This window comes from Aythya ferina (assembly GCF_964211825.1).
Source record: "Aythya ferina genome assembly, chromosome: 3".
Lineage (NCBI taxonomy): Eukaryota > Metazoa > Chordata > Aves > Anseriformes > Anatidae > Aythya > Aythya ferina.
The window spans coordinates 28,421,785-28,442,819 of record NC_140298.1 but is presented as its reverse complement, the minus strand read 5'-3'; the positions used below and the strand labels follow the sequence as shown (position 1 = coordinate 28,442,819).

Below are 21,035 nucleotides of genomic sequence, written 5' to 3'. Positions count from 1 at the left end.
TGGAGCTATAATACTCAAGTTTAATAAGTATATAGGATTTCTAACTCTTATATTTTCCACCACTGCTCACAGTTAAAGACATTCCCCCACACACAAACTGGATAGATAGTAACAAACACTACTGATTTAATTGTTCTATTGACCAAATAAGCAATTTTGTCCACTATTAAAAACAACAGCATTTCATTAAGAGAACAACATAAAAAGCCCCACCTCTCAATTCCATAGTAATTCCCTAATAACACAGTAGATGTCACTAAAAATCAAGGAAATAATTTAGGTCAAAATTAGTTGATTATATATACAGCAGCTAGGTCTAACATAAGCACTAGATAAGCACTGGATTTATCACTATTATTTTCACAGTTCCAAAAGGTTCACGCAGGTAGCATTCACACAGCACTTCTCATCTTCAAAGCATTACATTAGCTAATCAGTTCTTGCACTGCACTCATCTGAGGTAAAAAGAGGTGTCTGTAATCATTTCAAGTACTCTTTCCAGAGCAGCTCATAAATACGATATAAGAATTACCTTTCCATGTGTCATGAATGCCTCTGAAAATTCTAATCTTTCAATTTTTATCTTCTAGTTGTGAAACTACGTAAGAATTTAAATAATCGCCTAAGACTGCAATACAACCTATGGTGTTAGATGACAACTTAAGAATCCAAATACAGAGTTCCTGTTATTGCTCATAAGTATTCACACAATACAATTCTTTTAAAGCTACTACATCAGTGATAGAGGTCTTACGCATGTATTCTCTCATTAGCATGAAAACTAATTAACATTTGTAGCAGTTTCAAATACTCAAAAACTCATCTTTTTGATAAATTTACCTTTGTTTTTTCTAGATTGGCTTCTTCTGCCATTTGTACAGCTTGTTTAACTTGCTCATAAGCATTGGATTCTCTTTGCTGCATCTCTTTCATGTTTCGTCTCACTGAAACAAGGGCATCCATCAAGTCATCTCTTTCTCTGTATATAAAGAAAGTGAGACTTCTTTCATGTCTTCCCACAAGGGGGGTAAAAACAGGTATATCAAAGATAAGATGTTAACATATAAGAAACAAAGGTGAAAAGCAAAGCAAGACTAGAACTACCATGGGTTAAGCATGAAAGACAGAATATTGCTAGGTACTGAGAATACTCAGCAGATACTAAAAATATCAATTGCTTGCTGATCGGTCCTTCACTTCAGAATTACTGACGGTAAAGACAGCAGAGCTCAAGTCATATACATATTGAAGCTGAATAACACTGAAGTTGGCACTGCATCATAGGAATCCATGTTAAAAAAAAAAAAAAAAGGAAAAGTTTCTAAAATATCAAAGTTATATGAAATTACCCTGTAAATGTAAAATAGAAAGAAAAAAAAATATTTAGGGTCAACAAGTAATTCAGATCAAGTCAATTCAGTTCCAGTTTGCAGACCTTTGCTGCAAAATGGAACTGAAGAATAAGACTCCTGAATTCTACATCCCTCCATAACTTCTTGAACTAAGAAATAACTGAGAGACTGAGACCTGTACCAAATGGAGTAGCATAATCAGTAAGAGCGTAGTACTTAATTTCACCTGTTCATTATTTTGACATGAAGTCTTTTCAATTAGAGTATCATTCTCTCCATTTATGTAAGGTACAACTAAATTCTGACTGAAAATCGTTGCTGTTTTGTGTGTGCATCTGCTGGATGGAATGGTAAAATAGTTGTGTGTGTTCATTTTAACATTTAGGCAAACTACTTAGTCCCTTTGAAAATCCCTACTGCAATATATTAGTCTTTAATAAGTCTTAGATCACAAAGATGTAGATTTCAGATTTTCCTGACACTGAAATGATGGTGTAAGAGGGAGAAAAAAGGTTAGCTCAAATCTTTTGTTTCAAACCCCCCTATAACACAAGGTGACAAAAACGTACTAGTTAATAGCTTGTTCAGATTTTCCACATGTTCTATGACAAATAAATTACCGTATCTTATAGATTTTATACAACATTACATATATATAGCCTGTATCACTGTTTATTTAATCATTTAAATAAAAGCTACAATTTAAAAATGGCTGCTGCGAATAATTTATCTCTTAATCAAAGGAAATCACCCAAATTAGTTAGCAGTACATCCTATCCCAAACCCCAGACCTATTAAACAAGTCCAAGGAAAAAAGGGATTACAATGGTAATGTATTCTAGATGTCCCTGGTAATAAAAGTGCAACATAGTTGTGTAAGAAAAATTTCTAACTATAGAAAAATAAGGAACTTATCAATCAAAATATACGGACTTCCATAACATTTGTCCTGACAGAGCAAAGGGTTTTCCTGTAGAATAAGTGCAGAAAACAAAGACTATTAACAGCACCACACCTTGCTGTTTCCCAACATAATTACATGACTAATATTATTTTGCAGTCAGAATAAGCAGAAAAACTACATGGATTTCAGAGTAGTTCTGAGCTAGTCATATTCTGCCATCAATTTAGCATCACAATTTGAATGGGACTCCATTGTCCTGTAAAGGCACATCTTTATGAATGCAACCAAACACATTAGGACTTCTGTGGTTTAACATAAATAACTGTGCTTTCAATGAGAAACTAAATACCTCACAAACGTACTTTGTTACCCTCTCGATGATCTGCACATGAACATTAGAATGTGTCTGTGCAAGAACTGCCTCATGCTGTGCACATTTCAGACACAGACCACCAACCCGACCAGAATGTGTGGCTGAAACGAGGGACTTCTGGTGTTTTAGCCTTCCTTCCAAGTCTTCGCATGTCTTCTGAGATTCTGAAAGGTCTTTTCTAGAAAGAAACAAAAAAATATTTCAGCAATAGTCAAACACTTTTACAACTTATATTTATATGCAACATATACTTACAGATGAAGACATATAGAGAAGAGGAACTCTAAGAGTACCTGTAATGCATATTATTTTACACACCAGCAGCGTAAAGAAAACTTAAGAAATAATAGTTGAGCAACCCAAACGGAATTATTTATGTATATGAAACAAAACTGTATTAGTTTGTTCTTTCTGTACTGCCAGAAAACAGTGGAGTTATATAGAAAAAAGATTAGATGAAAATTGTAGACTTACCTATTGGCAAGAACAGAGAAAAGGATTCATTAGCAATAAAAACTGTGTAAATAAATTTATACATCAGCTGTGTGAATATTTCAGTATCCTAAGATATTTTTTTTTCCTGTTCTTCTTGCTTATAGTATCATTAAGTCCACATTTCTCCTCTACTCTCATATTAACAAGAATGTGACAACTTAAAATAAAAGTCCCCTATGTTCCCTAAGAAAAATCCAGGTTTATTCAGCACATACTCTGATCACCACACACAAACTTGAGGTCAACCACATCTCCAGATAAACAGGGAAACAGGGGTAGGTTGTGTTTTTTTTGTTTGTTTGTTTTTGTTTTTTAATAAATAAATAATAAAAACAACAACTTATCTCCAAAATTTTTACCAGGTGTTGTGAAAAAAACAACAAACAAAAAAAACAAACAAACTTGCTCTAGAATTTCTAAGCATCTGTAAGGCCAAGTAGAGCATGAGCAGTAGGAATGCTGACATCAGGAAGTTCCAGACAAATGCACACTGTGCACATATAGATCAATTTGACAAATTGTGCAATGATTCCAAAACTTTTGGTTTGTTATGCAGGCCATCTGGGCAGCATACATGTAGCACGTCTGACACATTCTGGTTGCATTAGATTTACTGAGCATGCATGTTTATTTCCATCTGGGAAATCTGCATACTTTGCCCAATTTTAGTAGTCAGTGTATCAAATAGAATCACTATAACCTGAACAGAATTTGCTCTGCATATATTTTTTAGATGGCCGTGGTACAACAGATCTGTTGTTGGGAAGTCTAGGGCAGAAACTGGTGAGTCCAATGTAAATTCATGCTAAAAGTTAAAAACAAGGATAGTCCCACTGAAAGGAGTTTTGCACTTGAAAAAAAATAAAATCAGTAAATCTCCAAATGCTTTGCAGAGCTTATATCTTCAAAGATCATGCCCTTCAGCGGAAAACAAGAACTTCAGTAGAGTAGTTACAGGAGTTTTCAGACCATTTGAACCTCCAATCTTTTTCTCTGAGTATATTTAACACTTCGAGCCAAGTGGACAGGAGAATACACAGCTGAGATTTAAGATTCTCCTTTACATTCACTAGCATGATTGGCTTTGCACATCTATGATTGCATCACTTCAGAAGGCATATTTAAACCATTAAGTCCTTTTACACTTGCACAGACACAAACACACAAGTACGTAAATTTCAGGTATGTGAAATCTCAATTTATTCAGGGAAAAAAAACAGCTTCAGCAGCAACATCATGAATGCAAGTATACAGGGGAAAGTTTATTCCAGAACACCAAATTCTAAAGTGAATGCATCTGTTTCTGGTTTTCCATAGTCTGCTGACTATAATCACACCACTGTTACTTTGAAGAATACATTTCTTATTTTCATTATGTTTTTATTTTTAAAGATATGCAGGTTGCATGACTGGAAACACAGAATGCATGCTTCAAAACTGTGTTCTCATCCTCCAAAATCATTATCTGGATTAAACTACTTCAGTGCTTAAGATTTCTAAAAGTTGTGATACCAAACACTAGCAGAAGAGAACTAATTATGAAAGAGCTCACAAAAGTTAAAACTTTATTTTTATTGGGTTATCTGAACAGACGTGGAGTTTCCACATGGAAAATGGGTAAAAAGAATAAAGATTTCATATAAAGCTCTAAGGCCTGGTAACATCTGTAAATACAACAATTCAACTTAATTTATAAAATTTATATATTGACACAATAGCAATAAATTCAACTACATTACATTTCTATTTGAGAAAGCTTCTTGTAAAGCCAGCTTCCAGGGACACTACTAGACAACATGACCCATTCTGTTACTTAAATTCAAATAAAGAATGGTTCAGGTTGTCGTGAGCTGATAATATTTCCTCAACAATAATTTTAAGAAAAAAAAAAAATCACTTTACCTTAGAGACTTTACTTGAGCATCAAGGATATTGACTTTTTCTTGATAAAGAAGTTTTAATTTCTCCTTTAGGAAAGATGGGAGAAAAAAAGTTTTTTAGATTTCTTTAAGACAGTATTATGAAGAAACCAGACATCAGCCGCATTCACTCTTTTCCCCTGAAGATATAAATCTGAAATACTAGATCCAGAGAAATCTAAGTATCTCACATTATTGTGAAAATTTATGAAATGAATAACCCTCCTTTTTCTTATTTCTACTTAATGTGCCAGATTCTCATATGGTATGAACTGCAAAAGTTCCAGCAGTTTCAGTTATTTACAATAATTTAGATGAATCTCTTCAATCTTGCCTTCATTTTGCTCTTACTCTCCCCTAATTCAGCAGAAATAGTAGATTCTTCTAGTAAAACAGTTATTTATTTATAACACAGTAACTCCAATTACCTGGAAATCCTATTACCACAAACTACATAAATGAATTAACCACAACAATGGCGAACACAATGGTGGTAATGAGCCAAAGAAACACCAGAGATTCAGCTCACTGTGATGTTTATAAAGAAGTCACAATCAATACGATACTCCCACTTTAACATGACAGAGGAAGAAGTGCAATTATTATAAAAACTAACTTTCAAATAGGCGTTATGGATCACTGAAGATGTTTTCAGCTATAGATGAGGCATAAACTATCAAAAATACAGTTTTCTGTGAGAACTTAATAGATACCAATAATTATCTTGGAGAATTAAAGTGCCCTTTCAATTCCACAGCACACACATGCACATGGATAAAATACACCAAAAATTTAAATTAATCCTGTTCTTATCTCAGAAACTGGCAATGTTACCCAATTAATTTAGATCAAAGCAATTTAGAATATCATCCCAAGCTGAAGAAATAAAACAGGCACTACAACAACTCTGAATCACAAAGGCTCCTCAGTATCTCTAAAAGCACAAAAAGTGTAATTTGGCTCAGGAAAGGCAGACAAGATAAAGCTACTTTTGTACCTTACTGACCCTGCACTGCTACTGTAGTAGTAAGGCTCATTGCAAAAGAGCTTGCCTAAAGGCTTGCCTGAATTACAGCAACTAGCTCCCACTTGCTTGTGGGTTGTGTTACTGCCAAGAATCTCCAAAGTATAGTATATGCCACTACTGACATGACATTCTTAAACTGAGACTTATGTCTGGAAGTCAACATCTGCAGCTACACTCTGCCATCCGTATCTAACTGGATAACAATATTAATTAGGGAATAATGAGGAAATGATGCTTAAGACAATAAAACCTGACCTCCAATTAAGCTCCAGTCAACTAAAACTCCTCCTGTAAGCCTGTTACAAAAATAATTTTCAGAACTGCAGCAATAACAAAGTACTGAAAGTTTTTCCAAAGGTAAAGAATGCTAATACCAACCAGTTCTACATGCCATTTTTCTATTTCTCCAACAGATGCTGTAACCAAAGCTGGATTTTTGTTATCTGCTGCTGATGAGGTGACTGGCTGATGCAGACTATAGTCATTACCACCTACAGGCCAGGAGTTCCGAGTATTTGCCTAAAATAAAAATATTAGTGCTTCAGTTATACTTATGTAGGCTGTATTTTTAAACAAATATTAATTATGTGAGTATTGAATCTTATGATTTTCATCACAGTAGAATTTAAGAACCAATAAACAACTTAATTAGGTTAACAACCTGTGAAGTTATCTACGGAAATCCATGTTTTCAAACTGTCATTAGGTTTTGACTAAAATTCAGTTTGAGGATGACCATTTATATAGCCTTCATTAATAGGAGTTATGTCTCTGAACCTTGATTAAAACAACAACAAAAATAAAACCTTACTGAGGTATCTAGAAGAGTTTGTTCTCTCAAAGTATGTTCTGCAGCCAGAAATTTCAGTTTCTGATGGAGGTCCTCATTTTCAAGCACAACCACTCGAACTTGTTCTCTCATCCCATACAATTCCTCCTATATGATAACAGGAACTGCATGTAAAAAGCTCCTTGAGATAATTAAATACATCTTGAGACCAAAAGTCTAGGTTAACACTTTCAAACAAAATGAGAATGTTCAAAGAAGGAGTCATTATATGGATATTTAAGGTACAAAAATACTTCTTAAAAATATGCTTATTTCCATTTCTAAGATAAAGTAAAAATGTCTTTGAAGGTCTTTAGACTCTAAATAGACACCAAGATACATGGTAAGGCTCAGTGTTGACTGAATTGTGGCTTGTTCGTTTTTGGTCATTACAACAATCAACCTCAAGGCTAAGTACAAGAAGCTGTTTTTAAGGCAATTCTTCATATTTGGGTACCATGGTTTCATATTCAGGTGAAATATATTGTGTAAAATACCTTGCAAAACTTCACTTCTGCTTCTAAATGGTTAATATACTGAGACTGATCGTTAATTATAGGAACAAGATCAGAAAGGCCTGGTAAATCTTCAGCTGCAGCTTCTGGAGGTTTCTGTAGGAAGTAAAGAATACTGTGTGTTATTTTCTGATTTTCCACTTACTGCAATAAGATGTTACTTACACACGGATTATTATTTATGCTTAATAAAAAAAAACAAAACACCAAGTACTAGATCATGAGGAAGGGATAAACAGGAAAAACTTCAAATCTTCAGTACAAAAAAAGTAAATATGTCATTCCTGTCAAAATGTGTTACTGCTTGATTAAGCACACTATAAAATCAGGAAAAAAATTATACCCACCGACCAATGTCCAAATGAAATTCACACCGCTATTTATTATTCATTTTAGAAAAGTGTTCAGGAATATTTTCTTCTGTGAAATTAACATTAAAAATCCCTTGAATTTTAATTGGTATGCATCAAAGGATACACCTCTAAGTGTTCATTAATAATTGCTGCAGAAACACAACTATGCCAGTTCAATAGCTCCACAGAAACACACAAAAATATGTAATAGACACTACACTTAACAAAGAACCTGGTATTTTAAGAGACTCTAAACTTTACAGAGTTTACTCCTAAGAATACAGTACGAATTAAATAAGAATGTAAATAAGTCTACTATTAAAATATCCTTCAAATCATAGCTGAAATGTCTTCCTGAAAACTACCACCTCTTTGATCCTACTAGCAACACACAGGCTTTGTCAGTCTGAAAAAGGAGCTAATTTAGAGTAGTTATTACACAACTATTTTGCATATTATAGTAATTTATTGAGATCTAATGAAATATGACATACTTTAATAATTTTAATAGAGTAACAACATTAACCATGAATATGATAGTCTACAATGAAACTGCTTCTTAATTTGTTAAATATTTTTGTGACTAGTCTCAAACGACAAATTCAACAATCCACTGCTTTCAGAGTCTCACTCATCCTCTTTACATATTTCAGTATTGCTGTACTACCTTAGTTTGATTTTCCACTATTGAACTATACTAACTATTCTCATTCCTGAAGGTAATGTCTATCAGTGCAAGCCACCTTTGAAAAAAATAAATAAATAAACAAACAATTAAAACCAAGGCAGTCAAATTGGAACACATTTCTAAACAGAACATACATCCTCTTGTAAAAAAAAAATCTGCACTTTTCAGTTATTTACTGAACTGGAAAACATAACTGACAAACATAAATAGGGTAAGTGTCCCTTCTTTGTATTGTTTTCTGGAAAGGATACAAAGTCTGCAAATTAGGTCCTCTTGGAGGATGAGCAGATACATTTCTAGCATTAGTTTGCTGTTCCGAACAAAACAGGCTCCTTGTGCTGATCTCTAGGTAGTTTTGAAACTGTTACAATTCTACCTTCAGTGATCTTAGGTCAGAATCAAACCTTTTTGTGCAAAAAAATATCAATTGTATGCTTTTCAAATACACCTAAAGTTTTAAAGATTCTAGAACTCATTTTCAGGAACTACTTAATTGAACAGCTGGACTGTTAGTCTTCTGAACCTCCTAAAATATTCAGAAACCTACATCTTTGTTTTGAAAGAAATAGAAACGTTCACCATTTAAAATAAATTAAGCTATTAGTGGCTAGCTATTGCATCTTATAGTTACCTTATCTAGAAGTTGGTCATCTGACAAGAATTGACAAAAAAAATGTTATATTTTCCAAGATGAGGTATTAAGACTCCCTGCCCAGCTTTAAAAAAAAAAAAAAAAAAAAAAAAGAAAAAAAAAAACAATAAAATCCACTAATTGGGTAAAACCAAACAGAAAACAAAACAAAAAAACACCAACCACCATACACACACAAAAAAGAAATAACTATGCTATGATGGCAATGAATATCCAAACCTTACATGAGAATGAATAACCATACCTGTAAAGGCAACAGAAATTTCTGGCAAGAAAAGCCTTCCTATCAAATGATACCTAATGTAAATTCTGCCATAGGAAAGTGGGATTCTTGAGAGATCTAGAGCTAGAATTGAGGAGAAAAATGCAGGGTTTTCCAGAACCATCTAGAAAAACATTTATAGAATAAACTCTGAATCTGTAATCTATTTCACCTTGGCTCAGTGCATGTAAGTGTTCTGTATACTCAGAATTCACAGTGCTTTAGAGGCTATTTATCTAAATTAGTTTATATAGTCTTTTTTTTTTTTTTAATTAAAAAAAAAAAAAAAACATTTGTTGGGGAAGGGAGAAAGAAGAGACAAAATATACATGTGTATGTGTATCCATATATCCTAAATAGAACATATTACGGTTCCAAGAATATTTGGAATCCATTGCTCTGCTCCTCCAGATCCCAATTGACTTCCCAACTCTTCTCTGAAAGTTTAAGACACTGCAGTTGAGAATTCGTATTACCTCACTGAATAGTTTACACAACAGTGTTGTTTGACAGTGGGAAAAATTCCTTTTCTACTCAAATTTTTCCACTGAAGAACAGTACTCATGTTTAACCTAAGAAACACTTGCATAAGATATGCAAGAGTGCTAGAGAAGAGTTTCAACAAAGAAAAGAATATGTAATATTTTCTTCTGACAGAGAAGCAACGGGGGACTAGTTAACCCACAGCCCTGTCACAGTGATATTTCATTATTTATAAGCTTCTACCTGCCATTTGATGGGATGAATGCTTGTTAGATAATTAGTGATTCATTTCTTTAACCACATAATTGTTATCACTTAATTTGGGAATTTTAATAAATTTTCTGATCACAGCCCCAAAATAATATGTGTTATAGAACAGAAGAACAGAGGTCAAGGGAAACATATTTAATGTAGGCCAACTATAAAAATAAGTATGAATTACCAAACATTTATGCACAAGTCTCAGAAATGTTGTTCACATTTGCATTCTTGACACTGAAAAGTTTACCGTATGAACACAAGGGTTTATAAAATATAGATGCTTGGCAGCTTTAGAGGTTAGTGTTCTACACACTGACAAATAGTTTTGCCAACATCCCAAATAAGTTGGTCCACCTTGTACTTTTACAGAATGCCTCAAATTTCCAAGCCCCAGGAACTGGGCACTCCATGCTGGCACTCTTGAACCTGCTGCCCTGTCAACTGGCACGAGACAACGGGAAGCAGTTGCAAAAACTTAAACTACAAGGACAGCATCAGGATCTTGGGCTGGGGAGTACGAAAGGCAAACCTCTGCCTGATTATCTGGGTGTGGTTTAAAGAGAAGTACTTATTTGATGTCTCCTGCACTTGTAATCAGCAGGCAAAAGAAAGGAATTTTGTTAGGGCAAATGTTACTTATATGTACAAAAAGTTGTGATGTTTACTAAACAGTATGCTTGCTGTGAAATTTTATTTACCTATAGAGTCATGTAGTTATCTACTACTCAGTAGTCATCAGGTATTTCATCATAATTCAAAGAAAAAGGTTAAGGTTACTCATAATATGTGTTTGTTTTCCTTGACTGTTAGGGAATTGGTTTGTATTTACACATGAAGCATTTCTGCAGTATCCAGCAAACCAACAGACAAGATGGTATCAGACAAGGATGTGTGTAAGCATATGCACGCACACTTTTGTAGCTGCACATTCTTTGACTTTTACACTCTGTCCTCAAAACACGTGCGCATTTCTTCCTTTCAAAGGCTCCAATGCTCTATCCATACAATAAGTACCATATTTTCTGTTTATTCCTCCATCCTTTAATAGAATCATAGGATATCCTGAGTTGGAAGGGACCCACGGGGATCACTGAGTCCAACTCCTGGATACAGCCCTTGAAATACACCACGATTACACTTGTTTCTTTGGAAAAACCATCTTGTTTTCTCAATTTTTCCACTTGGCTAAAATTTCTTTAAGTAGAAAACTTGGACAAAGATGAATTAAAAGATGCTTTAAAAAAAACAAAAAAACAAAAAAACCACACTTTCTCCATCCCCCCATGGGTTAACCACAAATTGATACTGAGTCATATAGCCTCAAGATCAAACAATGATGCACCATTCCCCTGAGATACAAAACTCTAATTCTATCCTGCACTACTACGAGGCACAAGTGCCTGTCAGGACAATCAGACTGAACTCGGGGATTTTGGAACTCTATGAGAAGTTGAACTTTCAATAAAATTTTCTCAATATCAGAACAGTGGAGCTAAGACTTATTACACAGGCTCAAAGCAACAGAAGAGGAACATGTCTTTCCAATTTCCCTACTGCTAATTCAACTTTGACAGGGAAGAGTTGCTTGCATGGTTTGGTGCAAACCTACCCAGGCAATAGAAGCCACTGTAAGATTGAACTGAAACAATGTCTTCAATTGTTTTTTTTTTCCCCTGCTGGTTACAGAAAAACTGCTATATACCAGTAACTGACCTGTATACTGCATGTATTTTGGTGCAGTTCTGCTGCAGGAAGGATACATTTGAGAAGACAAGATAAGGCTATCCCTTCCATTTAGTTTACTGACTTTGGCAGAGACCACTGCATTTTGGTGCAGAGCTACAAATCCTGTTGTTACACGGACATCTATAATCCTCTAGAGAAAACGCACGGTTATAGCGCAAGTAAGCCTTTCTGAGCCCTCTGAGTATAGTCATAAAGGAAAACAGAGACTGCTTTTACAGAAATTTGGCCATGCAGTCAATCCCAACTGTTTCAAAAACAAAAAGCATGAACTTTAGTGGAGAGAAGATGATGAGAAAGCTTTAAGTAATGTGAACTGTCACCTATGCATCATGGTCAACAAAAAAAAGAAATGTCTAGATCCTGTATTAGGAATTTCTTTTTCTTCTGCCATAGTCATAAACAAGCCAAGTTCTGACCACATTCTAGAAAAAAAAAAAAAAAACTTACATTTTGGAATATAAGAATGATTCATCCTGGATAGTAGGAAATTACTGATCTCAGCATGCATGCTGTTCATTCAAATAACACAAAGAAACAAGAAGAAACATACACAGAACAGCATCTTCCTCCTTGATGGAGAGACTTCACTTTCCATTCTTTCTTGATGTTGCAACAAAATCTTAAGTTGATTAGCTAGGAAGAGATAAAAACATTTATTGTAAGCAAGAAGACTGATTTTTTAGGGGGGGGGACGACTGATTTAATATCGCTTCTAACAATTTTTAAGCTATTTGCCTTCTGAGTAATCTTACCTGCGTGACTGTGCTGTAGATCCTGCCAGGCTGAATTCTCACTGTCATCATTGCCATGGTCCACATCATCATTGCCCTTGTCCACAGAGGACTCATCAAATCCAACTTCATCCTTACCCTCTGCAAACTGTCTTTCCTCCAAGGCATATTTCAATTGATGGATACTTTCATTAGCACGCTCTGCAGTAAAAAGAAAAAAAAAAACATAAAAGAAAATATTTACTGATTGACAATTTGTTTGCAAAAAAATGCAAAGACTAAATGCATTCAGCATCTGTTTAGCTTGACTCCTTCATCTGAGGCCAGCCGCTGGAAGTAATTGTCTAATGCAAACACCAAAACTATGATATGTCAACAACTTGAGGGAGAATCATTTACCACATTTGTAAAGAACAAGCCATAAACAGTATGTTAGCCTGTCAATGCATTAAGCCTCTGCAACAGCACAAGTACCTGCTATTAGAAATTGCCAGCAGAAAGAAAGCTTCAACTACTTATTTGACCCCAAAACATTTCCTAGTATATATGGCTCTATTATTTTTAAATGAATATAAAGCTCATGCTATATTTCGTATAACGTGGAGGATCAAGCTCTAAGGACAACATTTGTGAATTCTAATGGTGACACCTCACATGACAAAGCAATGACTAGTACAAATGAAAAATATCTGAGTAACTGAAATAAAAACTCAGCAACAGGAAACTGTGATTAAATAAAGATAGATGACTTCTGACCAACTGCAAAAAAAACACATCATTCCAGAAAACCAAAAGCAAAAAACTATTTCCAGATAAAACGAAATACTTTATGAACCCTTCCAACAACTGGCTGACTTAGGGGTGATACAGCAACATTCTTTTTTCATTTTCAATATGTTTTTCTTATATTTATTTTTCCCTTTTCCTTCTTTCATCTGATTTCATAAAAACAGCAAACTTTCTAACCACAAATGCCATATCACTGCACTACAGCTGAACACATCTGATATGCCAGAAAAGAAACTGGACAGATTTGCAGCTGAAAAGGTGACAACTGCATTGCAAATCAGAAAATATGGGATTGGTTTTAGACAGTGACACTTCTTTTTCACGCTGTAGGACCTCAATCAGTTAATTCACTAACTACATTGTTTCTTTTAACTACCTGTGTATAAATGAAGATGAGTAATTTCTCTTCCCTTTAAGCCATGTATATACTAACTAAGACAGGAAAGTAATCTAGCATAGTATGGCTTTCTGCAATACTCAGAGCAGAACCTCTAGGTTTTATTTACTGGTAAAGCTCTTTGGTTTTCAGTATTTAAAGGACTTCAGATCCCTGTGAAAAATTGCAAGCTAGCAACAGAACTTGATGAATCTCTTTTCTTTGATGTATTGGGCTCAATCCAACTGCTCCATAAAAAGTTGCCAACTATCATGTATAAGTCACAGGCAGTACTTACCATAAGGGACAAGCAAATAACTTACCTAACGCCACAGCTGGCCAAACACCTAAGAGAACGAAAACCACTGTGAATTATCTCAATAACAGAAGCAACCAGGGAAACTAACTGGTTCGAGACCTCATTGCTGTAGGTACAAAGAAACCCCGATCCCTTCACCTAAACACCAGTACAATCTTGGACTAGATTAAGCTCAGTTAAGCATAATGGTTCAGACAAAACCAACAGGACCCTAACTGAAACATTAATGTTCAAACAGCATGTGCTATATATTCTACCTGCTTAATAATACTTCCATGTCCTGAAAGAAGTATTGATATCTCTTTTTATTTTCTCTACTCATTTTAACTACAACATATAAGTATTACATTCTGAAGATACATTACAGGTATCCTTTTTCCAGAGAAGAATCTTTATATAAATATAAAGGGTAGAAGGTGGTTTGTTTTGTGTGTGTGTGTGTGGGGGGGGGGGGGGGGAACACCACTACTGCTGCAGAACAACTTTAAAAAATAAAAAAAATGAAAGACACTACAGATCCATTCAACATATACAAAAAAAACTTTAAGATAAAGGCTAGAGTCAAAACACAAAATACAACAAGGAAGAGGTTGGTGTATTTCCAAGTAAGTAGTAATCAGTTTTGGGGAAAAAAAAAAAAAAAGATAAAAGATTGAGAACAATTTGCTACTGAGAGGAAAGCAGAGAAAAAAAAAAAAACACACAACAACAAAACACAAACAGTGAAGGCATTGAACTGTGTCTGCATTGCCTAAACAAAAGACGTTTTTTCAGACATTGCCCAAGACTGTCTATGAAGAGCACTCCTTTAAACGAAAGCACCAAAGCTACCTCATTCATGAACTCAGAAATGCCACAGAAAATACTCTCGAGCTAATGGAGAGCTTAGCAAAAGAACCAACCATCCACAATAACAGAAGTGCCTGCAAGAAACAGAAAATAACTCCAACTGACAGAATTGTTGAGCAACATAAATTGGAGAAAAACTACAAAGTTGCTTTACCTCTATCATCTACAGAAAAAGGTCTAGTTCTAATAATGTTTACAGGAAGATAAGTGGAAGTTTAACATGTCACTTGTTAATATTCCACAGTTCCCAATCAGAGAACAGCCCTAGAAAGTAGGAGGAGACAAAATTACAGTGATTCTTTAGGGCTAAAATAATATAAATAGAATTTATGTGAAACATTAACCAACAAGACAGGAAATTAGACCAGTTGGTGAAAACAAAGATATTTAAAGAAAATTTTACAGTCCAAAGTATATTAACATTGATTTTGTTTCTATTGACACTTATAAAACTAAAAATAGTACACCATGTAGTCTCTTTCTCTGGAGATATTCAAGGCCCATCTGGTCACCTACCTGGGTAACCTGCTTTGGCAGCGGGGTGGGACCTGATGATCTCTTAAGTCCCTTCCAACCCCGACAATTCCGTGATTGACTTCCTGAATATCTACTCATTCTTGGAAACGTGAGGTATGCAAGAAGTTTTTAAAGGTTATTTTGTTTTGAAACAGAAAATTAGTTATTTATATTAAAAATATTTGCTGGAGAGATTTTCACAGGGTGGTAAAAAAAAAAAAAAAACACAACAAACTGTCCTTCAATAACAGTAATATGCACTCACCTCATTATTTTAAAGTAAGTATTCAAGTACACTAACTAGAATTGATTTTTTCATCCCCAAGTGAAAGATGGTTGATTGAAATGAAATTTCACATGAAATATCTGCTCAGAAACAAAGAAGCAAGCTGAGAAATTGCTTTCAAGTTTTTATTGTATTATGTGCGGGCTTGTAATTTACCTTACTCACCATTCTGCTACAGAGCTATTCTTCATACCACAGCCGTAGCCAAGCACAGGCACGTGATCTACCATGCCACTAATGCACTACATGGCAGTTTGAGACTGAAGCTATTGTATTAAATGTGCTTCTAGGACTTTACATGTAAACATTCAACAACAGACGATACCAGGCTGCTCATTAGGCCAGGCCTCTAAAGGTTGTAAGATGTGTTTAACACACGGATGTCTCAGAATAATGAGTTACAGAACCGTCTGGTTTGGCTTCTCAGCTTTCATACTTGCTTTGCATTGTTACATGAGAAATCTGCTATTTTCAACACCTCCTTTAGCCAGCTATCTTTAAGAGGAGGTTGTTCTCTAGAGCTGCAGCATTCATCCCTACCAGTCCCTATACCAGCTTTTGCTGCAGAGTATAAAGTACATGTCTACGGTCTAGAGACCCTCACCTGTTGGAAACACCGAGCACTTCCCAATCCTTTCTGATGGATTCCCCGACCTTGAATGCATGTTACATATTCTGTTCAGCAAGAACACCTAGAAACAATTGCCAAATAAAAAGCCTAATAAAAAAAAAAAACACAACAACTTACAATTATAGATTACCATTTAAAATTTCTTAGCTGCTAAAGTGTCCTAGCTCACTTGGAAAGCTGGTAACTTGGCCACATCTCATTTTTCCTGGGACTGCATGTCTCTCCTAATTTACTGAAAAAGACACAGAGTCACATAAGGCAGATGCACAATAAAGTTTTCTTTGTAGAAGTCTTGTATTTCCTCTGTTCTTACAGCTTCATCCCCTGAAACTACATAAAAGGATACTGCACTTGGCAATGCAGTGGAATAGAGAACATTGTTTCCGCATTTCCTTACAGTAAAGATTTATAAGTTGCCTCTATCAGACATTGTAGCTAAAAGGGATGGCCTCTCCCTTCTCTTAAACCAACTCTGACCCAAAAGCAAGACAGCGTTGTTCACTTCAAAGGGTTGCTTATTTATGGGGCAGAAAATTCATATTAAAAAAAAAAGTGAACAATTCTCTGTCCAAAGAGTTAGGTGAATGCTAGAAATAAAGTACACTCTAAAATCACATCTTTCATGTATTGACTGCTGTTGAGCAGAAAAGAGAAAGCTGAGCTGAAAGGTCACCTGCTGTCACACCCTGCTCCCTCTTCATACCAACGTAGAAGGAGGCTCGCTGGATGTTCACGCCACAACTGCCCATTTTTGGTGGCTAGTGTGACTACAACAGCACAGCTCTTACTCTCTGTTAGAAAATACCTCTCTTCCCTTGGGGATAACTTAAATAGAAATGCTATTATGGGGATAACTTAAATAGAAATGCTATTATCTCCTAAAGACTTTGAAGTTCATTTGAAACGGTTTCAATTGTGTGAAAGTTTACATAGTAACCTAATAACCCAGGCCGTACAAATACCACCCTCCTAACTCTGCGTTACACACAATGTGAAAGATTGCAATTATACGAAGTCTAGACTAATCAGGAAAAGCCCTGCTATAAAGCCTTCATTATTTCCATCAAAAACCTCTCTGTTGGGCTTTAAGACCAATTATTTTTTGGTCACATTTTTGGCCTGGCTTTCTGCCCTCTGGCTACAGGAGTCAGTTCACTGAACACTTGGGCTTTCCCACATACCAGTACTGAGGGATTTTTCTTAACAAAGGACACAGCACTGAAGAGTAATTGGTAATCTTTGTGAACTTGTGCACTCTTCCATCATACTGAGTAAGGCTGTGAAATGATTCTTCTGATCTCCAGAATGGATGGTTATAACCTGTTGCCATGTGTCAGCCTGGGTCCAGATAAAGTCAAGGACTACGAACAGTGTAAATGCTGCATATCAAAAATACGTAACAGTGCCCAAGGCTATCTGAAGCTCCTGAATCCAGATGACATGAATGATACAGGTTTGTAAAAAAAATCCCAAATTGCATAACTGTGGGTAAAACAAGTAAAAAATTAGGTTCAGCAGCACATGAAATAATAGATATATTTGTTCCACATTAAATCCATAAAGCTACCAGGAACAATGTGAGCAATGGGGTTGTTTGTGACATTGCCCTGTTGGTATCTGCTCATTGTGAGGCACTCCTGGATGTAAGGGATCAGACCTACCTCTGCGCTGTACAGAAAGTCCCTGCTTCCCAGAGGGGAAAAGAAAACAGCCACTAGAAGATTGTGCTCTGAAGTAGCTTACAAACCATAATGGATATCGAGTAAGGCAACCCAGTCAGAAATAGGAAAAAACAAAATCAGTTTTATGAACAGAATATATCCAGTCATTTGATATGGTGAGCTCTCCTGTTACCCTTATACAGAGTTAAACAGTCCAAGATGCAAGATTCATGAGAAAGGCCCTTTGAAGTTAGTTACAAGAGAATTAAAGCTATCACTTACAGCATCCAGATAACTTGGTACACAGGCATGCTTCAGACTCCACATATGAAAACACTATAATCTTGTCACAACTACGAAGATACTGTATACACAAGTATATATACACACATACTTGTGTGTATGTATGTACACACACGTATATATATACAGACACACACACACGTATATATAAAACAGTCCCCAAGCATCTCAACAGATTTTCTAGTTGAGGGAAAGAGAAATTCCACTGGAACATTTTAAATGCACAAAGAGCCTAAGACAAAATTAGAAAAACTGGAGCTCTGTTGCAAAATACTACAAAAGCCTGTTTTCATGGCAAATTTGAATCGAGGAATGAACCAAACTTACCAAACCACACGCACAAAAGAACATCTACATGAAGAAATATGAAGCATGCTGAAACTATGAGAACACAGGCAGAGGGCTGTGGCTTAGACTCCAGAGGCTTTTGGCTTCCCCTGCTGTCACGGCCTAAGGAAGCCAAGAGCGTCACGCCCTGCAGGGAGCCCAGGCAGCTCGATGTAACCACTGAATCCAGACATAACCACTGAATCCCCACATTTCCCTGTGCTCCAGCAGGACGGACGCCGAGCAGAGCACACTGCCTGCATGCTCTAGAGCTCAACTACACACACCAGTGCATCTCCTGGAGGATGAGCACAAGAAACCCTCCTTCACCACCACACTTTGGACTCGCAGTGGCCAGCAGAAATTAACCTCCAATGCTTAAAATGAAGAAGCAGGTCAGGCGCTGCACTGTACGGAACAGGAGCTCTAATTCCTAAGGTATTTCGGTGACAGTGCAGCCCCCTGCCAGACCTGCACAAGAGCAAGCAAGCAAGCCTGAAGCAGCGTTCCAGGCAGAAGATCATCACAAGCTGTCTAAAAATACAGCAAGCGCTGTGAAACACGTCACATTTCCGACACATTCCTCCAGCTTGTGCCGATGCCTGCGCTGGTGCAGCAGAAACGAACAATAATAAGCCCAACGTGTGACCTTTCTAATCGAAACTCTCTCTTGCGCGACAGCAATACTTTGCACTGGGGCAAACCCGTTTCGCCAACAGAAGTTTTACCCAGCAGTAATTAAAACGTTAATTTATCGCCCCTCCACGGCCAGGCACAGCCCCAGCAGGAGCCCTCAGCCCGCAGCCGGCACACCGAAGTTACCCGGGGCCCCCTGCCCTCACCGGAGGGGCGAAGGGCGAGGGAGCACGGCGCCGTGCTGCCGTTGCGGAGGAGCTGCCAACGGTCACCTCCGCCAACGGTCACCTCCGCCAACGGCTCCAGCCGGGCAGCACCGCTCGGGTAGGGGGAAGGCGGGGGGGGACCCGTGTGACCAAGGGAACCGCTCCGGGCCCCCCACCGCACCGTGCCGCCCCGCCCCCGCTTACCTCGGAGGCGCCGCTGGTAGCGCTCCAGAGCCGCCGCCAGGCCGGGCTCCCCGCCGGGCTCCCGCATCAGGACGCCGCCGGCTCCCGGGGCCACGCTCGCAGCGAACTGCCCTGCGGCTTCCAAGGGGCAGGGACTACAAGTCCCGGCACGCAGCGCGCCGCGCGGGGGCTGCTGGGAAGTGTAGTCCCCGAGAGGAGGACGGGCGCCCCTTTGTTGGGGCTGGCGGCCGCGCTCGCGCCTGCGCACAAGCACGCGCCTTCCGCCTACGTCCCCGTCTCCGCAGCGGCCGGGCATAGCGCATGGCGGAGGCGCGGGAAGCCGCGTTTGCCTCCCCGCGGCGCCTGCGCACTGAGCACAGCCCCGGCCCCGCTATTGTCTGCAGCCGGCGCATGGGCAGCTCCCTCCCCGCGCCGCTCGGCGCCCGGCGCCTGCGCACCGCCCCCCTCCCCTCCTCTCCTCCTCCCCCCCCCGCATTGTGTGAGCCCGGCCGGCGCCTGCGCAGTGCCGCGCCCGCCGTGCCCGTTACCGCTATGTGCGGGGAATAACGGCGGCGCGGCTGCACGGCGACGCCGAGCCCTGCGCCCCCCCACACACACACACAGCAGTACCGCCGGTACCGCCGCCACCAGCACCAGCACCAGCAGCGCCGGGCCGAGCCGCCGCGAAGGGGTGAGTGAGTGAGTGAGTGAGTGAGCGCGGAGGCGGAGCGGGGCCGGGGGCTCGCCGAGCCATTGTGCGCCGCGGAGCGCTCACCGCACACCGAGGGGGGCGGCGGGCTGGGGGGGGGTGCGGGAGGGGGAGGGGGAGGAGGGGGAGGAGGAGGGGGAGGAAGGGGGGGTGATAAATGGGGAGTGGGCTCGGAGGGGGGCGGCAGCACTCGGGGGAACGGCCGCCTTTGTGAAGGGGAAGGAGGGAGGGAGGGAGGGAGGGCGGCAGCGCCGGAGGTCTCCGTGCCCGCGCCGCCGTGACAGCGCCCTCGGCCCCCCGCGCCCGCCCTCGGTGGGACGGGGCGGCCCGGGCGCGATTCAGCGCGAGGCGGTTTCCTGCGGGGAGCGGCCCCCGGGGGCTGCGCTGCGCCCCGCTGCCCGTGCGGCGCCTCCGCAGCGCTCACGCCTGGGCAGCGGCAGCGGGGAGCGCCGCGGCTGTGAGCCCTACGGGTCTTCCCCTTGCTTCTTGTTTTTTTTTTTTTTTTCCAAACGGTTTGTCAGTTGCATGCTGATTTCTGATGGTGTGGGTTTTTTTTGTTTTGTTTGTTTGTTTGTTTTTTGGTTATTTGTTTGCTTTTGTTTTCTGAAAGAGGTCATAAGGGCTGGGTGGATGGAGAGAAGAGGGTTGCCCAGG

The 21,035-nt window shown here is 38.8% G+C and overlaps 2 protein-coding genes across 13 annotated transcripts in view; one reads left to right on the top strand and one right to left on the bottom strand.

The window, feature by feature from the left end:
- Nucleotides 1-20,007, bottom strand: part of SDCCAG8 (SHH signaling and ciliogenesis regulator SDCCAG8) — a 111,238-nt gene extending 91,231 nt beyond the window's left edge. For 3 of the 4 annotated variants that reach the window (XM_084515080.1, XM_084515081.1, XM_084515083.1), the window contains exons 1-9: nucleotides 19,694-20,007; nucleotides 12,612-12,791; nucleotides 12,410-12,492; nucleotides 7,397-7,510; nucleotides 6,882-7,007; nucleotides 6,449-6,589; nucleotides 5,027-5,091; nucleotides 2,619-2,807; nucleotides 841-979 (exon numbers count right to left, since the gene is read on the bottom strand). In XM_084515080.1, the coding sequence (XP_084371206.1) occupies nucleotides 841-979; nucleotides 2,619-2,807; nucleotides 5,027-5,091; nucleotides 6,449-6,589; nucleotides 6,882-7,007; nucleotides 7,397-7,510; nucleotides 12,410-12,492; nucleotides 12,612-12,791; nucleotides 19,694-19,988 (1,332 nt within the window). In that variant the 5' untranslated portion in view covers nucleotides 19,989-20,007. Of the gene's footprint in view, nucleotides 1-840; nucleotides 980-2,618; nucleotides 2,808-5,026; nucleotides 5,092-6,448; nucleotides 6,590-6,881; nucleotides 7,008-7,396; nucleotides 7,511-12,409; nucleotides 12,493-12,611; nucleotides 12,792-16,329; nucleotides 16,444-19,693 lie in introns of all 4 variants that reach the window. The other variant, XM_084515082.1, reaches the window with a different exon arrangement.
- A 194-nt stretch (nucleotides 20,008-20,201) lies between these two features.
- Nucleotides 20,202-21,035, top strand: part of CEP170 (centrosomal protein 170) — a 101,110-nt gene continuing 100,276 nt past the window's right edge. For all 9 annotated transcript variants that reach the window (XM_084512264.1, XM_084512268.1, XM_084512269.1 and 6 more), the window contains exon 1: nucleotides 20,202-20,363. The gene's annotated coding sequence lies outside the window, so the exon portion shown is untranslated. The remainder of the gene's footprint in view (nucleotides 20,364-21,035) is intronic.